The sequence below is a fragment of the Cupressus sempervirens genome, chromosome 3 (assembly GCF_028749045.1).
Source record: "Cupressus sempervirens isolate cs-2001-9-10 chromosome 3, ASM2874904v1, whole genome shotgun sequence".
NCBI lineage: Eukaryota > Viridiplantae > Streptophyta > Pinopsida > Cupressales > Cupressaceae > Cupressus > Cupressus sempervirens.
Window position 1 is genome coordinate 232,011,711 of NC_143120.1, and position 26,344 is coordinate 232,038,054.

The window sequence follows — 26,344 nt, forward strand, 5'->3', positions numbered from 1 at the left end:
AGTACTTGCACCAAATAAGGATAGAGAGTGGAGGATGTGTACAGATTCTCGAGCTATAAATAGGATAACCATCAAGTACCGGTTTCCTTTACCAAGGATGGATGATCTTATGGACTGCTTGAGTGGAGCTCAGTACTTCACAAAGATAGATCTGAAGAGTGGCTATCATCAGATACGGATTCGAGAAGGAGATGAGTGGAAAACAGCCTTCAAGACCAAGGAGGGTCTTTATGAGTGGTTAGTCATGCCCTTTGGATTGACGAACGCCCCAAGCACCTTCATGCGGCTCATGAATGAGGTACTTAAGAAGTTCTTGGGAAAATTTGTTATTGTCTATTTGGATGATATTTTAATTTTCAGCAAGACTTTGGAAGAACATTTACTGCATATTCGTAGTGTCCTTGAAAGGCTAAGGGAAGAGAAACTGTTAATTAATCTAAAGAAGTGTGTCTTTGCAAAAAGGGAGTTAGTCTATTTGGGATTTGTTATATCACCTGAAGGTCTCAAAATGGATCCAGAGAAGGTAAAAGCCATCTTGGAATGGCCTACTCCAAGGACTGCTACTAAGGTAAAATCATTTCATGGTCTGGTTAGTTTTTACAGGAAGTTTATTAAGAATTTTAGTGGCATATGTGCACCCCTAACTGATACAATAAGAGGGGATAGAAAAGAGTTCAAATGGACTGCAGCAGCTGCGAGAAGTTTTGAATTGCTGAAGAAGAAGGTGACTGAACAGCCTGTGTTGGCACTTCCAGATTTTAGAAAAGTGTTCCAGGTGGATTGTGATGCTAGTGGTAGCGCTATTGGGGCTGTATTAAGCCAAGAAGGTAAGCCTATTGCATATTTTAGTGAAAAATTGAATGATGCAAAGAAGAAGTATTCTATTTATGATCAAGAATTCTATGCAATAGTTCAGGCCTTAAAGAAATGGAGGCATTATTTATTGCCAAAGGAATTTGTTTTGTATACTGATCATCAGGCATTACAGTACCTAAATAGCCAAGGTAAATTGAATCAGAGGCATATGAAGTGGGTAGAATTCTTGCAGAGTTATACATTTGTGTTGAAGCATAGAAGTGGAAAATCTAACAGGGTTGCAAATGCACTAAGTAGGAGACAGTCACTGCTTACAGTAATGCAGGTTGAAGTAGTTGGGTTTAATGAACTCAAGAATTTGTACCCCGAGGATCCTGATTTTGCTGAAGCATGGAAAGCTTGTAAAGAACCTGTTGCTGTAGATAGAACCAAGTGGTTAGACTATTTGATTCAGTATGGCATGTTGTTCAAAGGTAGTCAATTGTGCATTCCAAGGAGTTCCATGAGGGAAAATCTGATTAAGGAGAAACACAGTGGAGGAATGGCAGGACATTTTGGTCGAGATAAGACCATTTCCATTCTTAGAGAACATTATTTTTGGCCTCAAATTTCATAGGATGTGAAGAAGTTCATACAAAGTTGCCAGGTTTGTCAAGTTGCCAAGGGGTTTAGTCACAATACTGGTCCATATCAGCCGTTGCCTGTTCCATCAAGGCCATGGGAGGACATAAGTATGGATTTTGTTCTTGGATTGCCAAGGACACAAAGGGGTAATGACTCAGTATTCGTGGTGGTTGATACGTTCTCCAAAATGGCACATTTCATTCCATGCCACAAAACTCATGATGTTGTCCATATTGCAGACTTGTTTTTCAAAGAGGTGGTAAGACTACATGGTCTTCCAAGGAGTATAGTTTTTGACAGAGATACTAAATTTGTGGGGTATTTCTGGAGGACATTGTGGAAGAAGTTGAGAACAGACCTAAAATTCAATTCCACGCATCACCCACAGACTGATGGTCAAACAGAAGTGGTAAATAGAAGTTTGGGCAATTTGTTGAGATGTTTAGTTGGGGATAAGCCCAAGGGATGGGATTTGATTCTACCACAGGCAGAGTTTGCTTATAATAACTCCGTAAATAGGAGTACTGGAAAATCACCATTCCAAATTGTATATGGGAGTAGCCCAAGGACTGCACCAGAGCTGAGGAAGATAGAACAAGGGGAGAGGACAAGTGCTGAAGCAGAAGAATTTGCTGAACATATCAAGCGTCTACATGAGGAGGTTCAAGCACACATTACCAAGATGAATCAAGAATATAAAGCTAGGGCTGATCAAAGGAGAAGACATAAGGAATTCCAAGTAGGGGATCTAGTCATGGTGCACTTACGAAAAGAAAGATTTCCAGCCGGTACTTACAATAAACTGAAAATGAAGAAATTTGGCCCTTGCAAAATTTTGAAGAAACATGACTTAGGAAATGCATATGAAGTAGAGCTGCCAGATGGTATTCACATTTCTCCCATTTTCAACATTGCAGATTTAACAGAGTATCATGATGATGGTGCAGATGATGAGCTGGTGTTAGAGCCATGTCCAATTCCTGCTTCTAAGAAGGAGGAGATAGAAGACATTCTAGATCATCGTGTGGGTAGGAGTACCAGAAACAGGCAGTATGAAGAGTATTTGGTCAAATGGAAAGGACGACCGATCGAGGACTCAACTTGGATTTCAGCAGCTGAGGTTTCCCATTTGGGATTTCCTCTACCATCCATAAAGTGACAGGGTCACTTTTCAATCTACCCTGGGTGTCTGATGCAGGAGCATCCAGAGGTATAAAGGCAATCCTGTGTCACCCAAAAAAAATTGTACTTAGACTTAGTTTCTGTTTCATGTCTTTTCACTTTTGGATATCCATTTGGGTCAAATAAAGGTTCCAACTCTCACAATTCCACTATCAGTGTGTTTGAAAATCCCGAAAAAATAGGAGCATGCAATTTGGCCATCATTTTGGTGACCTAGAAGGTGTGAATTGGCCAGATGAATATAATTGTGATTTAGAGCATTCCAGAAAAAGAATCAGGTCAAAAGGCCCCACGGTTTGAAAGTTATTGCAGTTTTTCGAGTTTTGGAGACCCCCTAAGAATGCTTCGAAGTCAGGTTAGGGGCATTAAATGACCTCGAAAAGGGTCGAAAAATGGGGGACGAGCAAAGCTTGTCCATAGGGCTATAGAGCGCTTCGAGAACTTTCCGAAAATGTAAACAGTTCGTCAATCGGAGCTACGGTTCAAAAGTTATGCCTCCCGGAAGTTCGGTTACCGTTTCTGGATTCTTCTAGATTTGCACCGACTTCGAACGCAGCTTCCGGAACCTTCTATTTGGTCGGTGGATGCCTACTAGGACTTTCTAGAATGTACTCCTAGTCCTTAACCCTCCGGGGTCTATTTAAGGAGATTTCTGGCATTGTAAAAGGCAATTCGGAGTGGAGTTTGAGAGGAGGTACTAAAAGGAGAAATTATCTCCAGATTTATGCTATTGTAAGCCCTTAGGGCATGTTTTGAAGTTTATTTTCTCTGCACTGTTTGTACTAGCTTATTTTCTCAGTTAATATAATTTTCTCTTTCTGTTGGTTCCATTCTGTTCTTGGGTCGTGTCCCCATCAGATGGAGAACTAGGCCAACAATGACATTAATGCCTATAAAGATAAGAAGGATGATTTTGCTGATAAAATTCTCTTGAAGCCTTTACATGAATTCCAAACCCGGTAATTTAAGTTTTAAACTCGTACATGAATTCCAATTACATTTTCAATTTGATGTGTATGTGTAAAATTGTATAAAATAATCTTTACTTCTACAATTAATGTGAAGTAAAACATCATCAACCTATTTTTTCTTTATTTCTACCATATGTGTGTGAACTTTTGAATTGGTAAAGGATGTTGGTACATAAATGATGGAAATGAAATGTGCATAGAATCCCAAAGCATGCACCTCTATTGTCAGCCCAAGTATATCAATGTGCAATCTCAACCATCTAGCTTCATACATACCACATATACTTACAAAATTAACCTGCTAAGCGCATTTCTAGAAACACGATGCTTAATTAAGATTTAAATACAAGTTTTTGTCTTAGAAACCTGTCTTTTAAAGTGATTTTCCAAAAATTGTCTAGGCTCACTCTACTTTCACCTCTAGAACTAGTTCCAACCCTGGTACATCTAGGAACAAACCCACAATCCCAGACATGAAGCTTGGGCATGGACCTGTACACTGTAGTCGGTGAATAATTGTAATGAACCGACGGGTAGGATAGTATGTATTATTTGTTATGTAGCCGACTTGTGCCCGACAGGTTCCTTCGGGAAAACCTTCCGAAAGGCCCTTCGGTGAAGTATTTATACCCTCTTCGAGAAGCATTGTAATCATCTTGTCATATCAGATATCAGCGAGCATAATGTACTGTTTGGCATATGCGAATAATAATAAGAAGTTCTGCTATTCATATCTAATAATATTTTATTTTTATTTTATTTTTTTAAAATTGAAAAAAAAAATGATGAAATAAGTCCCCGTACGGCTTTTCCAAATTCAGTGTACGGAATTTATAGGTTCACCGTACAGATTTTATAATAAGAAAGTAGTGTACGGTTTTTAAATGCTACCATACGGTTTTTTAGCGAGCAGATACCGTACGGATTTTCAATACAGTTCCCGTACGGATATTTTCACAATTGCCGTACGGATTGTTGAGATAGCATATGGATTTCTAACGATTTAACAGCATACGGATTTCTTGTGAGTGGGCAGCGTACGAATTTCAGGTTCCAGCCAACGTACAGTTTTTTGAATTCATCACAAGTTCTATAAAATCTGATTACCGTACGGCATACGGACTTTGGAGGGCGTATGCAATGTACGGAATTTAAAAGGAGTGGCCAGCGCACGAGTTTTAGCAAAGCAGTGTACAAATTCTTTCATCAGTCATACGGATTTTTGAGCCAGGTAATTGTACGAGATTTTTAGCATATTCAAAGTACGGATTTTCTTAAGGTTTTAGCATACGGATTTTGTAATATGCTTGCAAAGTATGAAAATTACCAACTGGGATGCAGTGTGCAGATTGAAGGCAAACACCACTGTACGGATTTGTAAAAACATTGATCTTCAGGATGGTGGTTTAGCAAACACAGTACAACCTCTGACCAGTTGATGAGACCTAGAGTTGCAAGACATGGACAATGTGTGTCAAAGGTGGCACTCGGAATAGGTGTTGGCCGTGAAGCTGTCTTGGTGGATGCAGAGAGAGCTCGGGAGGAGTTGATCATCCAATTGAAGACAGTTCAGTGTACCCAGAGTTGGAAGCAGAGAAAGTAGCACAGGTGGCTATCAAGGTCAGCTTGACTAAGGAGACAGTGTGTTTTGGAAACCAGTTTGGCGCAGGCATAGAACGAATGTGAAAGTGATGTGGCAAATCTATCTTGTTGTAGTTAGTTGTTTGAGTTTTGTTCTGTAGTCGTCAAGATACGACTTTTCTTTGAGGGGGATGATGTAGTCGGTGAATAATTGTAATGAGCCAACGGGTAGGATAGTATGTATTATTTGTTATGTAGCCGACTTGTGCCTGACGGGTTCCTTCGAGAACTCCCGAAAGGCCCTTCGGTGAAGTATTTATACCCCCTTCGGGAAGCATTGTAATCATCTTGTCATATCAGATATCAGCGAGCATAATGTACTGTTTGGCATATGCGAATAATAATAATAAGTTCTGCTATTCATATCTATTGTCTGTGCGTTGATTTCTTTACCCAGTACGGTAAAACATACACAAACTCATATGGTACAGGTACACTTCAGAAACAGACAAACCCAATACTAAAGCAACATTCACTATGTGTGCAACCCATTCAACTCATTGTTCGTGAAAATAAATGCAAATGAACTCATGCAAATAGCTTCATAAGATATACAATCATCAAGTTATGTGGACTACATATAATTATCTCCCTATCTCTCCTCTCATTGGGCCAAGTAAGTCATGCTAAATTTTGCATTTGCTAACAGAAAATCAAAATACAGAAGAAAAAAGGAGAATATTGACTTCCAGTGTTGGCTGAATCATTTCTAGTATACTTATCCCATTTCTTCCCTTGCATTTCATGGCATAATATTCCATGTGATTCAGAATTTAAATTTATTTGTGGACTACAAATAATTATCTCTCCTCTCATTGGACCAAGTCAGTCATACTAAATTTGGCATTTGCTAACAGAACATGGAGGAGAATAAAGGAGAATAGTGACTTCCAATGTTGGCTGAATCATTTCTAGTATACTTATCCCATTTTTCCCCTCGCATTTCATGGCATAAATATTCCATGTGATTCAGAATTAAAAGTTATTTGCCACTAGCAACAATTAATCATTAGAAAAGTAATTTCGTAGCATCATGATAAGCATATGTGCCCTTCAGTGCAAACAAACTCCCATACATTGAATTAGGATACTGGGATGCATAAAATTATGGAGCATATCAGGCTTTTAAAATTGACTGAGAGAAATATGAAATGAGCTGATAAAGAAGTTAACTAAAGAAAACATTTTAGGATATTGCCAATACTGTCAAATTGTCAATCAATGCAGAAAAGGGCATTATGGACTTTATAACCCTTGGTTCTTTGACCTGTTCATGTATTTATATTTCTACTTCATAGACCCAAAGTCATTATGGACTTGATAAATTTCAGATCATTGAATTGTTAATTCAGTGTTTATCCTTTCCTTTGAGGTAAAATGAAAGCTACCAGAAAGAGAAAATAAACTGTATTTTGCGAAAGGCAGTGTACCTTTGTGAACGCATATTGTTAAAATTACATTGCAATGATCTAAGAAATCAACATAGTCTATGATGATATATCTGGAGAAATATGTGACTGAAGTGGCTGAACTATATCATTTTAACTTCTAAACATTTCGTGAATATATTCAATTGTTTACCAAAGTTGTAACCATTGAGTTCATCTAAAAAATTGGTCAAACTGCCAATATAAAAATATATATAACAGAAATATCATACAGATCTTCAGAAGTAGAAACAACCTTGGCAAAAGCTGACAAAATCAAGTTGTTTGGAGAAGACCCGTGAGACTGACAGGCATCGACATACCTGATAGCACAGCCACAGAAAGATTTAGATCACTTAAGGTATATCACCATACCTTCTTTCCTATAGAATTATATTGGTTTGTTGAGTGTGGAAAATAACAAGAAAGGCAAGTCTTAAAAACATTGATCATTAAATTCTTCGACAAATCTTTGTAAACACTAAAACCAATTAGTTCAAGAACAATTCAACCACAAGGCAATGATGAAGAAATCCCAACTTTTCTGATTGATGCACCATGTATAATGGATGCACCAGGTAGCACATGTGCTATTTATAACTGTCCGCAAAATAATATGCAAATTGGAGAGTGTATGATGCATTAAACTAAATAAAATTATCATACAACATATATTTGGAAGGCAATATATAACACGAATAGTTATACGAATACACATACCTTGACTTTTGTTACTCAGTTCTTGTACTAAAAATGCATCAGAAACTTATATATGAAGTTTCTTAACAACTTTATACACCATTTAAATGCATCACTTGAAAAGTTCAAAAATGTGAAACTCTTTATAGAGGTTTCTCACATATATCATAAGTCCTACTGGGTTTTCCAAAGGTGCTGATATATAGTTGACAAAAACTAAAACACCTAAAGAAATAAACTAATAGACCTTAATTTTCTATTTTCACACAAAAATTTACCAAAATTTGTTTATTTGGATAGAACGCATATGAAAGTGCAACAATCTAAAATATTAAGGAAAGTGATTGGTATGCAATACTATTGTAAAACTATTTATTTATATAACTGTTAGGAGATGCAGTAGTAATGATCTTGCCTCACCACGTATCTCACCCCAAGATGGTATCCCGTATCACAATTCTGAGTATGTCAGATGATTGATTAGTGATGCAGATTTCATATAGTTGTTAAACTCTGTCATACTTGTGCCTGTAGGTGCAATTGAAGCACTAACAACTGTTGAACTCGGACATACACACAATTTTGGAATTCGCAAGAAGTGCAACACTATGTTACCCCAAGTTTCTGGGACAGAGTAATGGGGAAATGGGTTTCCAGGACGGATTTTCTTTTCCTGTAGCAGGGGATGTTAGGGGACAGCAGTGGGGATGGCTATGTAAAATATAGGAAAAATTCAGAATACATAGGGAAATTTTAGATATCCATAAGAAAACATGGATAAAGCATTCTTATATTCATTTTAGAACCTTAACATCTAACGTTTATGTTAGATAACTCAAATTGTGATTTACTTACGAGTGGAAGTCAAACAATTATCAATACTCAAACATTATTTAAATTAATTTTATGGGACATCCAGGGAACGGATTTCTGAGTTTTCAGGATGTCCCCATCTCTGGGACAGGTCAAATTATGCCAGAAATGCATCCCACTGCAACACAATAAATGTGCAACATCATTTGATCTACATCCCCCTAACAGGGAAAGAGTAATAAATAATTTATAGAACCCCCCTAAATGGGATGTACCAAAACAAAAAATCGAATAAAGTGATGATCATCATTGCAATAACTTGGTAACATCCTTCTAACTTTCATCATCACAGCCCTAGAATTTAGATTTCCATACTGCAGTAATGGGTCTAAAAATTATAAAAGATCTATCATAAATATAAATCATTTTATCCTATTGTCAACCCAACATAGTCCCTGCAACAGATAAGACAAGGATGTAACTTATGCCTTGGTAAATGGCCATAATAAAATATTTTTCATCTTTTTGTTAAGGTATTCAGTGGAAGAACCTTGAATAATCACCCCCACAAAACTAACTCTAGTGCACATAAGTCCATAGAAGAGAAGGAAATTAATTTATTGGATTCATATCGCCTATCTATGAAAAGATTATATAGCAGAATGAAGATATTTTATTGGAGAAGAGGGAATTATATATATTTTCCCAAAAAGTTAGATCTTCATAAACGGAAATGTTAGAAGTTGCAAAGTACAAAGATATTTCATAGTGGGAATCCTCTTGAACACTCACTCCATGATCATTGCTCGAGGACAAGCAATCTTAGGCAGGCCCTTTTTTAAATATGGTTTAATAAATAATAATTTTAATAAACTTAAAATATAAAAGAAAAATGAAAAATGAAAGTAAAAATGCAAAAGAAAAAATTTTAAATATAAGTTGACTATAGCTTAATTAAGTTCAATGAATTGTCAAAAGCCATGAAATGAAAAGTTGTGACACTGCCAAACATGGGATAATAAAAGGGAGAAGAGAACTATTTCAAAGGACATATAGAGGGGGGAAGAAATAATGGAGCGCCTGAATCAAGGAAGGATTAATAAAAGAAAGAAGGAATTGGAAGTAAATAAGGAAGGGACTCTTTCAAAGAGCAGAAATTATGAAGGGTTGTACTGTTTCAAAGGGTGCTAATTGTGAAAGGTTGTGCCTCTTTCAAAGGGCAGAATTTACGAAGGGTTGTTAAAATTTCAAAAGATGCTAATTATGAAAGTTTGTGACTCTTACTAAAAGCTAAAATTATGAAGGGTTGGACTATTACAATCGGTGGTAATGTGAAAGATTGTGACTCTTGCCAAAGGACAACCATGATGAAGAGGTGTGTGTAATGTACCCTTATATGACTTCGTAGGGTTTGGGATTAATTTCTATTAAACTTGTGCTCTATAAACTTGGATAGTAACAATATACTCATTGCAAGTGCAATGAGTAACAAATGATAGCAATTATCTTTATTGGCAATGATTACACTTATATACAAGGGCCTTAAACAAGATGATCAATCTAGTCGTGAGGATTATATCAATCTAGATATCTTTCGATATGCAAAAACAAGAGTATACTGATCAAGAATTTATATGAACTTTTAAGTACATAATATCCCCTCTTATCTCAGTGTTGAATAATATATCAATCAAGACTAAACGATAATGCTATTTTTAATATCACCTTAATACAAGTGCAGTGCTATTTATTCTGATTGAAGATATATACCAACTGCTAGGAGTATATGCAATGGTATTTGTTATGGATCAGAGAGCATATGCTGGTCTTAATATTGTCTTAATAATATATGTGAATTATACTGCTGCGGATCAACCTAGTCTGATCACTTGACTGATATGGTCTTTGTAAAGGTGATAATCTGATTTTAAGCTATCGCTGTTTCAGATGTACATCTTACTGCTTAATGAGATATTGGATCACTGTCTCTGATTCACATCCTTATAAATGATTGATCTGAAACTTATATCTGCTAGTGGATGACCTCCACTGGGACCTGCAGAACTAATTAAACAAAGATTGACGAATAAACTGAATTGAATGCCCTTGAAATGGTTGTTGATACACACTTGACACCATGTGAAAGTGTTGCAACTTTTCAAACAAGATACATCTCTTCGCAAACTTAATTTCTTAAATAAATATTTTTTGTCTATTGAGTACCAGTTAGAATGATCTTTAATTGATATTTAATTGCTGCTCCTCATGATCGCATTCACACTCTTTCAATTAAACAAGGGACTTGCTATAAATCACACTAATTAATTTCCTTCCTAAATCAGAAAACCTATTGCTCCCTATCTTAACACGCTGCCTTAAGAATCAAACCACCATCAGTTTGCTGAATTGTCATGATGACTTGCCATTATCTCCCATAAATAGCTCTGTTTGCATTACAGATTAAAACTTCAATCATTGCCTATTCTGTTTGCTGTCGAAGAAATAATTTGTCTTTGCTGCATGATCGATGGCTTCTTTGGATTGTATTTGCCTTATCATTGCTCACCATGGTGTCCACATTTATATGCATGATCACTGCAGACTGAAGGATTACTCACTGCCATTGATTGCTACATAATTACATTCGCTTTTTTAATAAAATACTATAAGTTCTTTGACATGGGTGATTTCAATAAAACCTTGTTGGTTTGGATTTGGGACATTACAGTCTCCCCTCCCTGAAATTGCTTGCCTACAAGCAATCCTGAATCATAATCATGATGCCCGGATCTGAATTAAGTCTGTAGAATGTTCCAACACCTATTCCAGGCTCCATGGGGATGCCACCGAACTCCTCAGACTGCATCATTCTATGAACCAATTTATTAGTCTGTCTGTCATGTACACTAACGAGTCCCAGGTGTTTATAGCGCAACCTTTCCAAAACATAATCTTGTGGTAAATAAGTTTGAAAACTGCTAAGAGAAAGAACATCCCAATGCTACAGAAAACTTCTTATAAGATTTTTGTCTTTCAAAGCCTCAAGCCTTAACATTATAAGAGCAGTTGTATTATATTCTTCATAGATCATCTTGATTCCAAGGTTCCACGTCAGTCTTGGCAACAAACCATCAGACTGATGCTACGTCACTCTGATTACAACAATTGTTTTTCATAACCTCCTCCACCCCTTCTTGAATCCTAAGATGTATCCCTTGTCTAACTTTTAACTAACACATAATATGAAATGTCCCCAATTTAGCAGGTCTCCGGAGTGTGGATTTGTCAGCTCATCATCGCAACCCTTGTGAGCTGATGTCTGGTTTTGGGGGTCTTTGTCGTGAGATTGCTACTTTTGGGCTTACTATTTTTTGTAAGTCACTCTCGGTTAGTTGCTATTTTTGGATTGAGCAATGCTGGCAGGATGGTCCTCTGATTCTAGATATTTAATCTCTTTGGGATTTCTTTATTAAAGTATTGATCGGTGAGCTTGTTGGCTAATGATTTAATTCACATTAAATCAGCATAAGTACTTTATATTATAAAGTGTCATAACTTTATATTATAGAGTTGCCTTTTAAGCGGAAGGTGTGAGAGTGAAGCTGGATGGCTCAATTTGTGTTATAAATGCAGCTTTTTGTTGTGAAGAGAGCATCTTGAAATCATATATTTAATTTGCTCATATTGCCTGGCTGAGGATTTTGAAGAATTTCAGTGATCTTTCTCGATAATCATGCTGAGGTATACAATTATTTAACTTCTCCTACTGTGGCTACTGTGGCTTGAAGATATCTGATGTTGAAGGTTGAAGTTTTATGCTAAGATTTCACATTGGCTTTTGCTAACTGAATTAATAAGGGTCTGCGTTTTTTATTGGAAGTAAGTGTGGATTGCACAAAGAGACTGGACAGCATTATCAAGGAAACTACCACGCCCTTCTCAGTCTAGCGTTAGAGTTGGACGTCTGATGTGAAGCCAGCTGGGCTTGCGGCTCATTCATTCTCACGTGAAAGACCCAGCCCAAACCATGAGTAAAAGCAGGGCCTGCAAATAGGAGTCGGCAGCTGACAGAATTGTGGTGAAGATCGAATTCACACCTGCAGGAAGGAATTGTGAAATTGCGATTTAGTTTAGAGCGCTATTGGAGAGGTTGGAAGCCATCTACTTTGGTGCCTGCATTCAAGTTGTTCACCAACGATTTGTTTCAAAATATTTGCGTGGAGGAGATAGCTGCAATTAGACGTTACTTCACATAATCAGTTCAGGTTCAATTTGCTGTTTAAGAATTGTATTTTGATTTTATGCATACCTGTCCATTTTAAATTTTAATTTATTTGGCAAGTCAATTTCAAGAGAGTTTATGCTTTGCAATTTATGTTATGTTAGTTCATAAATTTCAAAAAAACCAAGGAACAAATATGTGAACCAAAATAACCACAAATTAGAGAGTTATATTAAATCAATTTGTTGTGCATCAAGTTTTAAATTGGGAGCCATTAAGGTTCTTTTCATAATATTCTTGATCAATGGAGAAGAAACTTTTCTCAACCATAGAATCAAGGTCTCTACATATTCTCTCAAGGTGTCAAGATAGATAAGATAAAATATTTATGTCTAGCAAGAGACCACAAACGCGCCTAAGGAACTGAAAGTACAAACAGAGGCCAAAAGGCAGCAGGACCACCAAATAGTGTGTCTAAGAAAAAGGAAACCAACAAAGCAGGAAGCAAAAAAAAGAGAAACACACTATACAAGAGAGACTACGAAATTGCAAAACACCAAGTGGTTCGTAGTCGTCGAAAAGTAGCTCAAAACCGAAGGATAACTATCTGGGTGCAAAGAAGTCTGAACCTATCGCCGAAGAAAGGAGAGCTGATGCCACTAATGGCGCGTGTGTATGATCTTTGTGTGGTCTCGCCGATCTAATGTGAGTAGAAGTGGACTGGCTCCACGACCGCTTGGTTCCTCTAGAAGAGGTAACCGGAGTGAAGAAGGAAGTGATAAGTTGATAGAGGGACATAGATCCAGAGGGGGAAACTCCAGAAGAGTGAGATCTCGAAGACAGAAGGCCTCCTCGAGAGAGAGCGCAAGGCATCGTTGATCATCATACCTGAAGAAGGATAGGGACCTGCACTCTCTGAATAAGCAATGGAACCTCCCTCGAATCTCATAGTAGATCGGATAGTAGAATAGGAAATGGATTTCAATCTCAAACATACCCATGTCACAACACTAACAAATTTGCTCATCCTCCTCATCTTCTTCATCAACTTCCTCCTCAGATTCTTCTTCTGACTCATGAACTTGTTCAGGGGTTTGAGATGATTTAAATCCCTTGCCACCTTTTAATTTGAATTTGAGGGATTTTTTTATATCAGAAGAAGATGCTCCATCTTTACCGGCAATTTCTAATTGCGACTTTCTTCCAAGAGGACCAAAACTTCCACAATCCAAACCCAACTTTGGATTGACCCTTTTAGGACCTTTGATTTTCAACCACTTGTTGATATTTGCCATAATGGATTCAAATCTATCAAGGATAGATGTACCTTCTTTTTGCCATCATTAAATAGGGAAAGGGCATCGTTTAGCTAAACCAGCCTGATGATATTCTAGATCAAGAATATTACCATCATCTTCAACTTAAAAATCAGATGGGATCTTGAGCATATTAAGTTCAATGATCTGCTGCAAAGTCAACCTGCAGCAGTCCCTTTTCATTATATCCAACTCCGTCTGCATATCAATCCAACTATCTTCTATACGATGGACATGAGTAAATGCTCTCTTAATTTTTGAATTCATCTCTTTGTAATCAAAACCAAATATGGCTTTGAACTTCTTCAATGTAACCAACTGAAGTTCTACTTCCATGGCCTTTGCTTTGTGTACAAAATTTATCATGTAATGACCAATCACCAAGGGCTTGGCAGAAGAAATACCAAAACCTGGTCTATGTAGAGCATGTTGATCAGATTGAACCTCCATGAGTTGTCTGGTTAATTCCATTAAAATGATCCTGTTGGTAGCATACCTAGGTAAGGTATATGGTTCTCCTGTGAAATACCCAACCCTCAAATAGGTAAAAGTTGGAAACTGGATAAAGATGCAACTATACCGATTAACCTTGTCCCAAGCCCAATCTGACACCCTTTTGACAGACAACTGCTTATCAAATAAACACCGAAAATGCCCAAAGAAAGCATCATGAACTCTTCTATAATGGCATTTACTATTAGTGAAAGTAATTTGATCATAGTATTCCCAAACTAGAATTTGAAGACGATCTCCTTTGGTTGAAAGCCCAGAAAAAGATCCCATAGCAGCAGCAATATAGACAAGATAGGAATTCATGTAGAATGGTGTTGATGTTCCTACATTGAGCAACTACTCACAAAGTGCAGTGCTGATAAGTTCTCCCCAAAAGGTATGTTCCTTATTATCAATGATTTGGAAAATGAACTTATACATCCATGGTTCAAAATCATTAGAATCCTTGAGACCACATATCCTACTAAGAAGGATAATTAGGTCTTTGTATTCCGACTTGAAACTAGATCTGTGAATGGTTTTTGGCCATCTTGAGAGGTTGTTTCTCTTGGAGTCCAACCAATATAGATTAACATACTTCTGATAATTTCCCTTATTCACATCCCATATCTCCAAAGATGTCTCTTTGGTCAAATCCACACACTCTACCCTCTGCAGTACTTTGAAAATCTGCTCAATAACCTCAGGATCAAGGCTTATAATAACATTACCATCAACATCCTTAATGGTTTTTGACTTTAGACTGAAACACTTTGCACATTCAAGAACAAATTCCAATTCCAAAGCAGCCATAGGAAAAGAAGACACCAAATGAATATTACTTCTTTCAATGCATTTCATTTCATGACTAGTGGGAGCTTCTATCTGTCGCAAGAAATCGGTCATATCTACATGCCCGATCTCTATATCTAAAACACTATCAAGAATAGATGTAACCAGGGATGGAGTTGCGTTAGCCAACTCTTTATCATATTGATATTTTATTTTGCCTTTCGATCTTGCAGATGAGGGCATCCCTTGTGCTTGTATTGCAACATGAAAATTCCAAAATGTGAACACATCATCAAAGGATATGGCTTCCATAAAAACATCAATTCTCGATCAACAAAAAAGGTTCGGAGAATGGATTAGATACTTCAATGATCTAACGTGATGATCTTGAAAAGAGACAAAGTGCATAGGTGAAGGTTGGAGTACGGCTTGTGAGGATGAAAATATGAGGTGGAAGTGAACGTTTATGAATATGCTTTTAAGACATGAAAATGGAATGCATGGGAATGCATGCAAATGAAAACTTTTGACTTTTAAAAAGTGACTTTAAGTCAAAAACGGGTTTTTAAGATGCAAATGCACGAAAAGTGAATTACATGTATATGTGACATGCAATAAGGAATGAGAAGCGAGACTGCATGTAAATGTAGATGAAAAGTGAGTTTACATGTAATTGCATGCAAAAGATGAGATCTAATGTGTTGTGAAATGAAATGGGAAATTACATATAATTGCTCATGAAGTGTAATGGCGGATACGAAATGATATGATGCAATGTGCCTTTGCATGTAATGAGGGAGGTGGAATGAAAAGATGCACTTGCATTCGTTGATGGAAGATGGAATCAAATGATACGTGATCAAGTTCTTGGGAAAGAACTCGCAACTTCTTTCAAATGAAGAAAATCAAGAAAACAAGCAAGCAAAGAAAACAAACACAAAAGAAACGCGTACCTTCAAACATGTCAACAAGCAAGATACCTCAACATACAAACTCAAATTTGGAATTCGGGAAAAAACCAAAAGTATAAAAATGATACTTTTCATCATTTTTAAAGAGAAAATACACTTTTTATAGCATCTATATCAACAAATGTGAAGCATCAAGCTAAAACATGCATCAAATCAGCAAGATAAGCATGAATTAATTAGCAAAAGGAAAATGTCCACTTACTTGAAGATTAAAATGTCAAAAATGAAGGGAATGAAGTTCCAACTTTGACAAATTCTCAAACAAACTTGGACCTTTTCAATCTTTCAATAAGGAATTTAAAATGAGCATCCAATGAGGTGTTTTTGGATGAGAATGCCCAAAACATGCCCTAGAATCTCTCCCAACTCCAACATTTTTCAATGAATGCAAGTTATTGGGACGTTTTTAGTCAAAAACGTGTTTCAAATCTGCCCCAGATGCACTTTTAGCATTGGAATACAAAAACATGCTTTCTAATAGCAAGAATATGTATGGAAACTCCAAAATGGCTCTTTCATAGATAAAACGTGATCAAAATCACCCAATAATGGACAATTTTGGTTTAAAAACGTGGCTTCAATCTGCCATAAAATGCATCGTTATTTACAAGGAATCCACCGTTTTTGCAAGGAGAATGCATGGAAATGCAAAAACGCCCCTTGAGGAAGAGATCTTAAGACATTTCATGAACAAATCTAGGCAAATTCATCAAAAAAATGTTCTTGGAAGCCATAAACATGGACGTTTTGCTGCCCTTGGAATGCAAAAACAGGTTCTTAGAATGCAATGACATATGTCAACAAGTTCAAACACACTTTAGAGGTACATTGACATGTTTTAAAAACATGTGTCTAGTTCAAAAACAGGTTTTCAAGATGCAAATGCATGTCTTATAAGCAAAATGCATATTTTTGGTGCAATTACACTTTTTTAAATTTTCAAAAATGACCTCCATAAGGCAAAACACACATTTTTGTTGTCATGACATGTTTTAAAATATGCATCCAAGGTAAAACACACCTTTTCAGTGCAATGACATGTTTTGCAATTGCTCTCCAAGGCAAAACATGTCTTTTTGGTGTCATTGCATGTTTTTGCAATATACATGTCTCACTTTTTTGGTGTGATTGCATGTTTTAAAACATATGCAATTACATGTGTTTTGTGCATTTACATGCATTCCCATTCAAAATTGCACCTTTTTGGTGCAGTGACATATTTTGAATTAAAATGTGCTTGTAGACATGTTTGCACAACTTAAGTGATGAACTAAGCATGTGTAAATTTAATTTTTTAACAAATGTTACTCAACTGGGACATATATAATATTTACACTATATAGTTAATATAATGTGCAAATATCATTTTAAAAGTAATATTTAGTAGAGCATTTGATTTAAAACTTAAAAATTAAATCAGACTATATAGATAATATAGTCACTTAACTAAAAAATCAAAAAGCACTCAACTTAAAAATATAACATAAAGTGCACTATAGTTACTTTAAGTGAAAAATTGAAATGATAAAGTAACTTAAAAACATAACATAAAATGAATTCATGTTATATTTTTCAAAAAGTGAATGTCAACTTAAAAATATAGCATGATATTTTTAATTCGTGCAGTTGCACCTAAAAGGTCCACTTTTTGGGCACCTAACCGATCATATATTTTGATTGCCAACTTCGATTAATACCTAAGATATACTGAATCGAAGGGAAAACCAAAAGCCAACAAACACACTCAAAAACAATAAAAAGGACGTTGAATGCTTCAAAAATCAAGCATAAGCTCGAAAAATAGAGTAACTAAAAAGACTTGACGAAAGCCTCCAGTAAAATGATTCATTATATTAATTGGAATCGATTGGTTGATCAATACTAAACAATTATATAACAAACTAACTCAGAGAAGAACGAAACAAAGTTGAAAAAGTTTCGTACTGTTACTTGCATTAGGACAACAGTAAGAAAGACAAGAAGGGGCACCTATAAAGAACATTTAGTGAAATTGCAAGGACTCCTAGATACTGAATTTGTTTGCATGTTAGAGGCTGATATACTCAAACATGGAGTCACTCTTCAAGGGACTTGAGTTTCGAAGTCAAGGGGGGTATGATGCAGGAGCAACAATGGCTATTTCTCATCAATTCCCTCAATTTTGGAGTGATTGTCAATCATAGGATGTCATCTCATGTATTGGAATTAGTTCATTTTGGTTTGGAGTCATTTGAGTATGTTTTTGTCCCAATAAGACTATGTTAGCCACTTGGTCAAACTGGGTCAATGGTAGGCAAAGGGCAAATCTTCATCAAATTTGGACATGTTATATAATTTATGGTGGATGTTTATAACCACTAGATCTTGGTTGGATGGCTCTTTACTTGGTTAGGTTGGAATAATACACAAATGTTGCAAAATGTGCAACATTGCAAAAGTTGCATTTTCTTGCAAACTGATAAAGGTGAATAGTAACCTCTTGTTTCCTTGTGGGGAAGCCTTCATAGAAGGTGAAAGGACACTTTCCACATATATTTGAATGGGATGAAGCAATTTTGAAGGGGTTAATAAAAACTTGGAATAACACTTTGGTGGAAATCTGTTATGTCAACTATAAGTTCACTATTCACCAGCACAATTATCTATTTTCTTGCTTGTCGTTGTTGAGATGTGAATGAGGATGTTTTGCATTGCATTTAGCATAGACTAACATTATCTTGCTCTTGGTTTAGTGCATAGTAACGTGAATCGAAATCGTATCGGAATCGGCATGGCCAAATTGAATCGTGAATCGGGGGTGAATCGCCGGTGAATCGGCGATGAATCGGCAAATTTGAAAAAACCCTTTAAATGTAAAGATTTTAACAATTTAAGACTTATTTCATGCACCCTTTATTGAATATAACTTAAAAACACTATAACATCATCAAATAGAATCTAACATACATAAACATGAAACATAAAATCCATCACATACGTAACTATGTTATCATTATGTACTAAAATGTAAATTGTATGCTAGCTGAAGTAAATAAAAATCAAATGATCATAATGATTCAAATCATAGAATCAGTAAGATGAAATCATGAAGATCTATAAGACATCAAATCATAAATGTATGTATAAATCTAAGATGAAGATCCATGAAAGTTTGAAACATATGTCTATCAGTGATTCAGTATCACTATCAATATCTATACAGTGTAAACAAAATATAAAAACAAGGCTCCAGCTCAAGCCTCATCATCCTCTAGCTCTGCTACAGCCTCAACCTCAGCCTCTGAGTATCCAGTTTGCCTATGAGAAAGGCGTGTAAGGTAGGTCCTAGAGGACAGCCGAGCCATGTCCCCTGCATCGGCAATGGGCTCATGAATAACGTCGCTAGGGCCTACGTCTGTGCGTGCGCGTGTGCGTCTACCAATGCCTGAACATGCTCTAGCTGCCTCCTCTACCCTAGCCACAGCCTCAGCCTCTACATCCACCTGGTCAACCCACGCGCGGTCTTCCTCAGTGAAGACTGGGTCCACGGTCTCTGTGATCCACTCTGATTCTGGATCAATCTCCTCTAGAATGATCGGAGAGGAGTCAGCGCCCAAAATCTGTCTAATCCTAAGACGAAGGTTGTAATGAACAAAGACAAGATCATTCAACCTCTGCACTGTCAACCTGTTTCTCCTCTTCGAGTGGATGTGCTCGAACATGGACCAACTGCGCTCACATCCAGAAGCGCTGCTCGGCTGACTTAGAATGCGGATGGCAATTTTTTGAAGGTTTGGGGTTGTGGCCCCAAACATTTGCCACCATCTATCTGAAATAAGAAAAAAACAAAAACAATTAGTCTCATTTACAAATTAAAACTCTAAAATTAATGCATTATATAATCAACTTTAAGTTTAGAATCTAGATTCATGAACATTGAATATATTATTTAATTTTTACCTGGCTGTAGTGTTGTCTGAGCATTTATGGCCATCCTGCCAGAGAAAAGTGGCCCCTCCTTATTGTTGAACTGGTCTAGCTCAACAATCGCAGCAGCGCTATTTTCATCGCTACTCAATCTCTGAATCACTGTGTATAAGCCAGTGAGAACCTTCGCATCCGCCTTGAACTCAGGACGGAAACGAAATGCCGGATTCAGATAGTAAGCTGCTGTGTGGATGGGTCGATGGAGTTGATTCTGCCATCTCCTATCAATGATGTCCCAAACAGGGCCATACCTCTCCTGCACTCCTGCATATTGGGCTCTGATGGCCTCCTTGGCCCTATCCATGCCCTCATAAATGTAGCCCGTAGAGGGCTTCTCCCCATCAGCAGTTCGTAGCAAAGCCACAAGGGGCTCAGTGACCTACATATAAAGTAAAACAAAAAATTTGAGTCAAAACTTAAATATAAATTAATATAACTTAAAGTAAAAGAAAAATACTAAATGTTAAATTGCAATAAATTTACCTTAAGGATTTCTCTAGCGGGTTTCCAAAAACCATCCTCATCAAATATGCAATCCGCCACATCTAACCCTACAGTGGTCATAGCATAGGAAGAGCAAATCCACTCCTGCCCAACAAACATGCTCCTCAATCCATCCCTTGATGTCAACAAGGACTACAAGGTGATGAAATTCAAGGCAAACCTCGTGATACCTGGGCGAGCTAACTCCTTGCCTTTTGTGTACTTCCTCATTGTGCTAAGGACAAATGCATGATTATAAATGAATTTGCATATATTTTTTGCCCTTTCCACACATGACTTGACAAACTCAAGTTTGCCAATTTTCTCCAACATGAGGTCAATGCAGTGTGCCGCACAAGGGGACCAAAATATGGTGGGGTGCCTCTCCATCAAAAGTTTACCTACAACAATTTTAAGTCAATTAGAAACTCAAATTTCAAAATTCAAATAAATTTATTTTCAAAACTTGCAAAGTTAAAAGTTTACCTGCTGCAACATAATTTGCTGCATTATCCGTCACCACCTGGATCACATTTTGTTCTCCCACCTCTGCTATAACTTCCTCAATAGCCTCACATAAATATGTGGCATTTTTAACATGTGCGGAAGCATCAATGGATTTTATGAACATGGTATATCCTACAAGTAACAAAACAATGAATTATAATATTAAATGGATCATTAACGAATTAGCATTCAACAAATCAAAATTTACAATGTATGTAGGAAAATAGAATGATCAATCGCCTCCACAGGATACAAGAAAATTGAGGAGTGTTCTATTCCTCCTATCAGTCCAACCATCAGTCATGATGGTGCAACCCTTTGCAATCCATTCCTTTCGGTTCTCCTCGAGGTCAACCCTCATGTCCTCTACCATCTCATCCAGGAGGTATCCGCTCAACTCAGCCTCAGTTGGGGCTTTAAACCCCGGACCACAAATAGCAACCGCATCTATCATATTCTGCCAATAAGGAGCACTGTCACAAATAAAAGTTTGGATGTCAAAGACTCAAATTATAAAACAAGTAGATATAATTAAAGTTTTACTTTTACTTTTAATTTTAGCTTTAAAGAAAACAAAGAAAAAAGAATCAATTACCTGGCTGCAATAAATGGAATGTTGCAAAAGTAACAAAATTTGCATATCTCCTTTCTGGCAGCATCGTAAATCTCCTTGTTCAAACCCATGCCCTCAAGCGTGGGTTGGGAACCAGGAGTAATGCGGGGCACAAAGTAACTATCCATTCTGTTTTTCCGCACTCTAGGCTGCAATAGGTTGGTGTGGGACTCCGTCTCAGTATGTGACCGACTAGCACTAGCACTAGCACGAGCAGAAAAACTAGGATAAAAATGAGGCCTAGAAGAACCCTCTCCAACACAACCTACGGATGCGGAAGCTGATGCAGATGCAGATGTGGATGCGGCTGCGGATGCGGGAACATGGGAGCCAATACCCCTTAACCCTTCAACTTGCATTTTCCTATTTGCTTTGTCTTTTTCAATTTTTTCTAATGCCATTAAGCAAGTGCGTTTTGCCTCAGGAGTTTGGTGAGTGCAAACTGTAACATCATGTCCAGGTATAGCAGCAATGTGGAATTTCAATCTATAAATACCCTCGGAAGTTATTTTTTCTTTACAAAACATGCATTTTGTTTGATATTTGGTTCTTCCAGGAAACTCTTCATTATATTTCCAACATTTATCTTTTTTACCCATTGGAATTTGCGAAAAATGAGAGCAAAGGCTGCTGCAATAAAAAATTTTATGTAAAATATCAAAGTTTGAAGCTAATAAAAATTAGAAAACAACAAACCCTAGCTTGCAACTTAGTAAAAATAAAGAGCATTCAAGATTTACACTAAAATTCTTGAAAACTATAGAAATTTAACAAAAAACGCATAATACACTAAAAATTTAACAAAAAATGCATAATACACTAACATGCAAGAAAAAAAAAAGCACTTACCTCTTGCAAATGAGTTGAGGAGTGTTGATATTGGCTCCTTAATGCTCCCAAAGCAATTGATGGGCTCTCCAAATGGCCTGCTGATCTCTTTGGTGCTCCTCCTTCTTGCCGGTTGGAAACCTATGGCTTTTTTTTTTCTCTTCTTCTCTCTCACTTTTCCTCTCTTCTACTCATGCTTCACAAATAGAAGGCCCTTTAGGGTTATAACAAAGAGAATAGGTCAAAAACAAAATGAAAAAAACAAGTGATTTTTTTTTAAATTTCAACTTCCCTTTTTACATGCCGCGGGCGATTCATAGCCGATTTTTTAAGGCGATTTTGGCGATTTTTACATGAATCGCATGAATTGACGATTCAAGCGATTCATGGCCCAGAAATTGGCAATACCGATTCACGATTCAAAAAAAATCGTGCAAGATGAATCGGGTCGCAGAATCGCCGATTCAGGCGATTTTTGGGCGATTCTCGTTACTATGGTTTAGTGAATTCCCTAAATACTAGTCAAATTTAGCTTCCACTGTGATAATGTTAGAGTGGGGATGTCGTTGCACTAAAAGACCTATCTATCAATCCCCAATACAACTACTCAACTTTTAGTACATAGGAGGTGGTTAAGCCCTTGTCACGAATCCCAAGGGGAGCACTAAACATTTTTCCAACAATCTCCCCTTCAACGTTACTTGAGGATCTGAGGATTCAAACCTATGACCAAGCTCTCATACCACTTGTTAAAGTGTGATTGTCGTTGCACCAAAAAACCGATCTATCAATGCCCGATACAACCACTCAACTTATAGTACACAGGAGGTAGTTAAGCTCTTGTCACAAATTCCAAGGGGAGCGTTACACATTTTTCCAACAAATAGTAGGATTAATGTTTAGGCTTAGTTCAAATGGGTTGTCTCTCACCTTGAACCTCTGTAACTATGGAGTGCTAGGGTGAAATGGGAGGTTCTCCACTGTATTCTAGGTATCTGCACTCAAAAACTTTGACTCACACCAAGATCATACCAGGCTTTGTCATTTAAGCTAGGGATTTAGGGTATGTCACTAGCTAGGGTATAGTAGCAGAATGTTGCAAAAAATGGAAGTGGTGTTGGTTCACTATGATAGCTTCTTAGGAGCATATATGGAGTGTTCATACTATAGACTCTGAGATTTGACAAGTGGTTATTGTCTTAGACCCCTGAAACAACGAGCATCCTTATTTTTAGGCCTTAAACCTAGTGTTTTGTGATTCAGTGCAATAGAAGGGACTTGGAGCCCTAATTCTCAAGAATCTTGTAGAACTATGTAATGGGTATTTGAAAGTCTATTTGGTTCCCAGGATGTTTTGGGAAGATTTAGAGGTATAGCCCAAAAAATCAATTAGGAGGCCTAATTGTTTTAGGTCTCTTTTAGGCCTGTTTTGCATTTTCTCATTGTCGATCTTTGTCCTATTACTTGTAACCCAAAAATTGGTTGATACAGAGTGGTATGGGATGTTTGAAGCCTTTGGAATGCTCTTGGGGAGTTGGTAATAAAAGATCATAGGAAATACTTGTGTGGTTGCCTTGGAAGGTGAAGAGTCAATTGGGGGTTTGGAGAAGTTTGGGAATTGATTGCAGCTAGGGGTGAGTTGGATGTGTTAAGTGGGCTATTTGGAACCTATATAGGGACTACTTGCTTGTCTGAACCTTAGAAAGATATTGGAACAATCCCTGTCCTTGGCTTACCATAGTTGTCTGTGATCTTACCTTGCCAAAGTGCTTTCTACTTGCATCAGATGGATCCATTGAAGTTGTTTTCAAGGGATGATCCATTGAAGTTGCTTTCAAGGGCTGTCACTACCACAAATCAAAACAATAACATATTCAAATCTGGGATCACGAGCATCACATCTAAGTTGTTTGACAAAGTGTCGCAGTCATCTCAAGGAAAGAAATGAAATAAAATGTAGATTGAATCCGCACAAAATGGATTTTGCAATGAAGTCTCGAAAGATTTGAGTAAATGAAGCAATCCAAATACATCTTAACATCCAAAAATGTGTGTTGTGTTCCAATGATTGTATGCAGGTTGCAATCACCTAATTCCATGGTCGACCTCCATGCCTAGTGAGGACACCCTGCAATATGTACGTGAAGTGCCAATGTTTTGACAATATGTTTAAAACAGAATTACTCAATGGCTCGAGTTGCGGTCCATGAGCATACAAAACGAAAAACCATTTAAACATGCAAACAAGCACAAACAACTAGATTTAGTAATAAAAGGCCTAGGAAGAAATGTGATCTCATGCTATGTCACAGTTATGAGATGTGCACCTCTTGTGTGAATGTGATCGGCTATGGTGAGCAATATGACATTCTCTACCATTGTAGATAGTAGTTTTCCACAATCCATTAGAATTCTTAGCTGTGTTTTCTAGGTAGATTGTGTTACAATTTTTGCATCAATTGATGCAAAAATTGTAACACAATCTACCCAGAAAACACAGCTAAGAATTCTCTACCGTATTCGAAGTTCAATGCACAGGACAAGTGATGCAACACAAGAAATAGTGTTTGGAGCTTGTTCTCAAAAGTCTTGATCTCTCCAAATAATGAAGGCGAGTGGTTTTTAGTAAATGAGGATTTGGTACAATGTTAAGGTCAACGAATACAAGTCCCCATGATATGAGTACAATGTGCCTACCTTTATCATGTCCATACATTATATCATCCAGTTTTGAAAAAGATATGTTAATGAAGGAATTTTGAAAGATAAATAGTGATTATTACATATTATTTGACTCAATAGCGTTCAAGCAAAAGGAAATGGGAGTAGTGAAAACAAAAATGGCAATCAGTTACATAAAGTGAAATTGTTAGTTTGGAGGACAGAATTGAAGCTCAAGATAGCATCACTGTCATTCATTTCTTACAAACGTATGTCAAGCAAAAGTCTACCGCAACTGGAATTTGACATCAAACTTCACATATGACACGTAATGGAGGATCATGTTGATTGACATGTGAAAACTCCAACCTGTTTCCAGCCTTTGCAATCATTCAATGTCTATCTTCCTACGACAAACAGGGATACTGTGGATATGCATTCAATTCCCAAAGTCTTGCAGAAATTACCAGGAAAATTCTCCCCTTCATATGACATTGGTCAAATTTTAAGAGAACTGTGTTCTATCCACATCTCATTATCTCAGAAAGAACGACGACAAATGACCTGAGTCATTGACTTTTTTATAAAGATTAGCAAAAATACATATAACTTAACTGGGGATCTCAAACAAAGAAAAGGGTGAATAGTGAATGGAGTTCAAACTCATCTCTTCAGTAAAGTTGAAGGTGAGGATAAAATCACAGGCAAGAGCATTCAGCAACAGCAAAACTATGAATGTGTTTTAAATCATAGTTCTGAGACTACAAATGTCCTCAACACTCACAATTTATTCATCCTGACTAACAAGAATTCATCAATTATCAATTGAACACTAAAAATAAAGTGAAAATAAACCTAAATTATCAGTGCTCCTTCCTCTCTGAGTCTGAGGCCCATGCTAAGAAGGCTTCGCCGATCGAAAAATATTACAAATAGGGAAAAAAAAAAAAGTAATGCTGGCAAGCTAACCCTCTCTCTCACAATTCAACATCTAAGTTACTTTCATCAGTCATGCTGCACGCAACACCATCTAAGGAAAAAGTGGAATTGCCAGCAATGAGAATTTAATTTTAGTGATTTTGGTAAGCGCGTAGATGATTTCCATAGCTAACCTTTTCAAAATTCAACATTTGAATTACGGACATACAACAGCACCTAAGGGAAATACAGGATTTCTAGCACTGAAGACTGGAATTTAGTGATTTGATCAGTATGTGGGTGATTTCCATTGAGTTTTGAACGATTTAATTTGCGAGCTTTAGTTGAATATTTTGGGGCCTGAGCTAGGCCCAAAATGCGCCTGCCCAATCCAAACAGTTT

The 26,344-nt window shown here is 37.0% G+C and overlaps 2 protein-coding genes across 2 annotated transcripts in view; both read right to left on the reverse strand.

Annotated features, from left to right (window-relative positions):
* The window catches only part of LOC149565700 (transducin family protein / WD-40 repeat family protein), an 84,196-nt gene that overhangs the window by 57,439 nt on the left and 413 nt on the right, over window positions 1-26,344 (reverse strand). The window contains exon 2 of the mRNA XM_089819198.1: window positions 6,918-6,984. Coding sequence (XP_089675324.1) covers window positions 6,918-6,984 — 67 coding nt within the window. The remainder of the gene's footprint in view (window positions 1-6,917; window positions 6,985-26,344) is intronic.
* LOC149565701 (uncharacterized) lies at window positions 20,544-21,157 on the reverse strand. The gene is made up of 2 exons (XM_089819199.1): window positions 20,902-21,157; window positions 20,544-20,816 (listed from the first exon to the last, which is right to left on the reverse strand). The coding sequence occupies exons 1-2, from the start codon at window positions 21,044-21,046 to the stop codon at window positions 20,569-20,571; spliced, it is 393 nt and encodes a 130-aa protein (XP_089675325.1). The 5' UTR covers window positions 21,047-21,157; the 3' UTR covers window positions 20,544-20,568.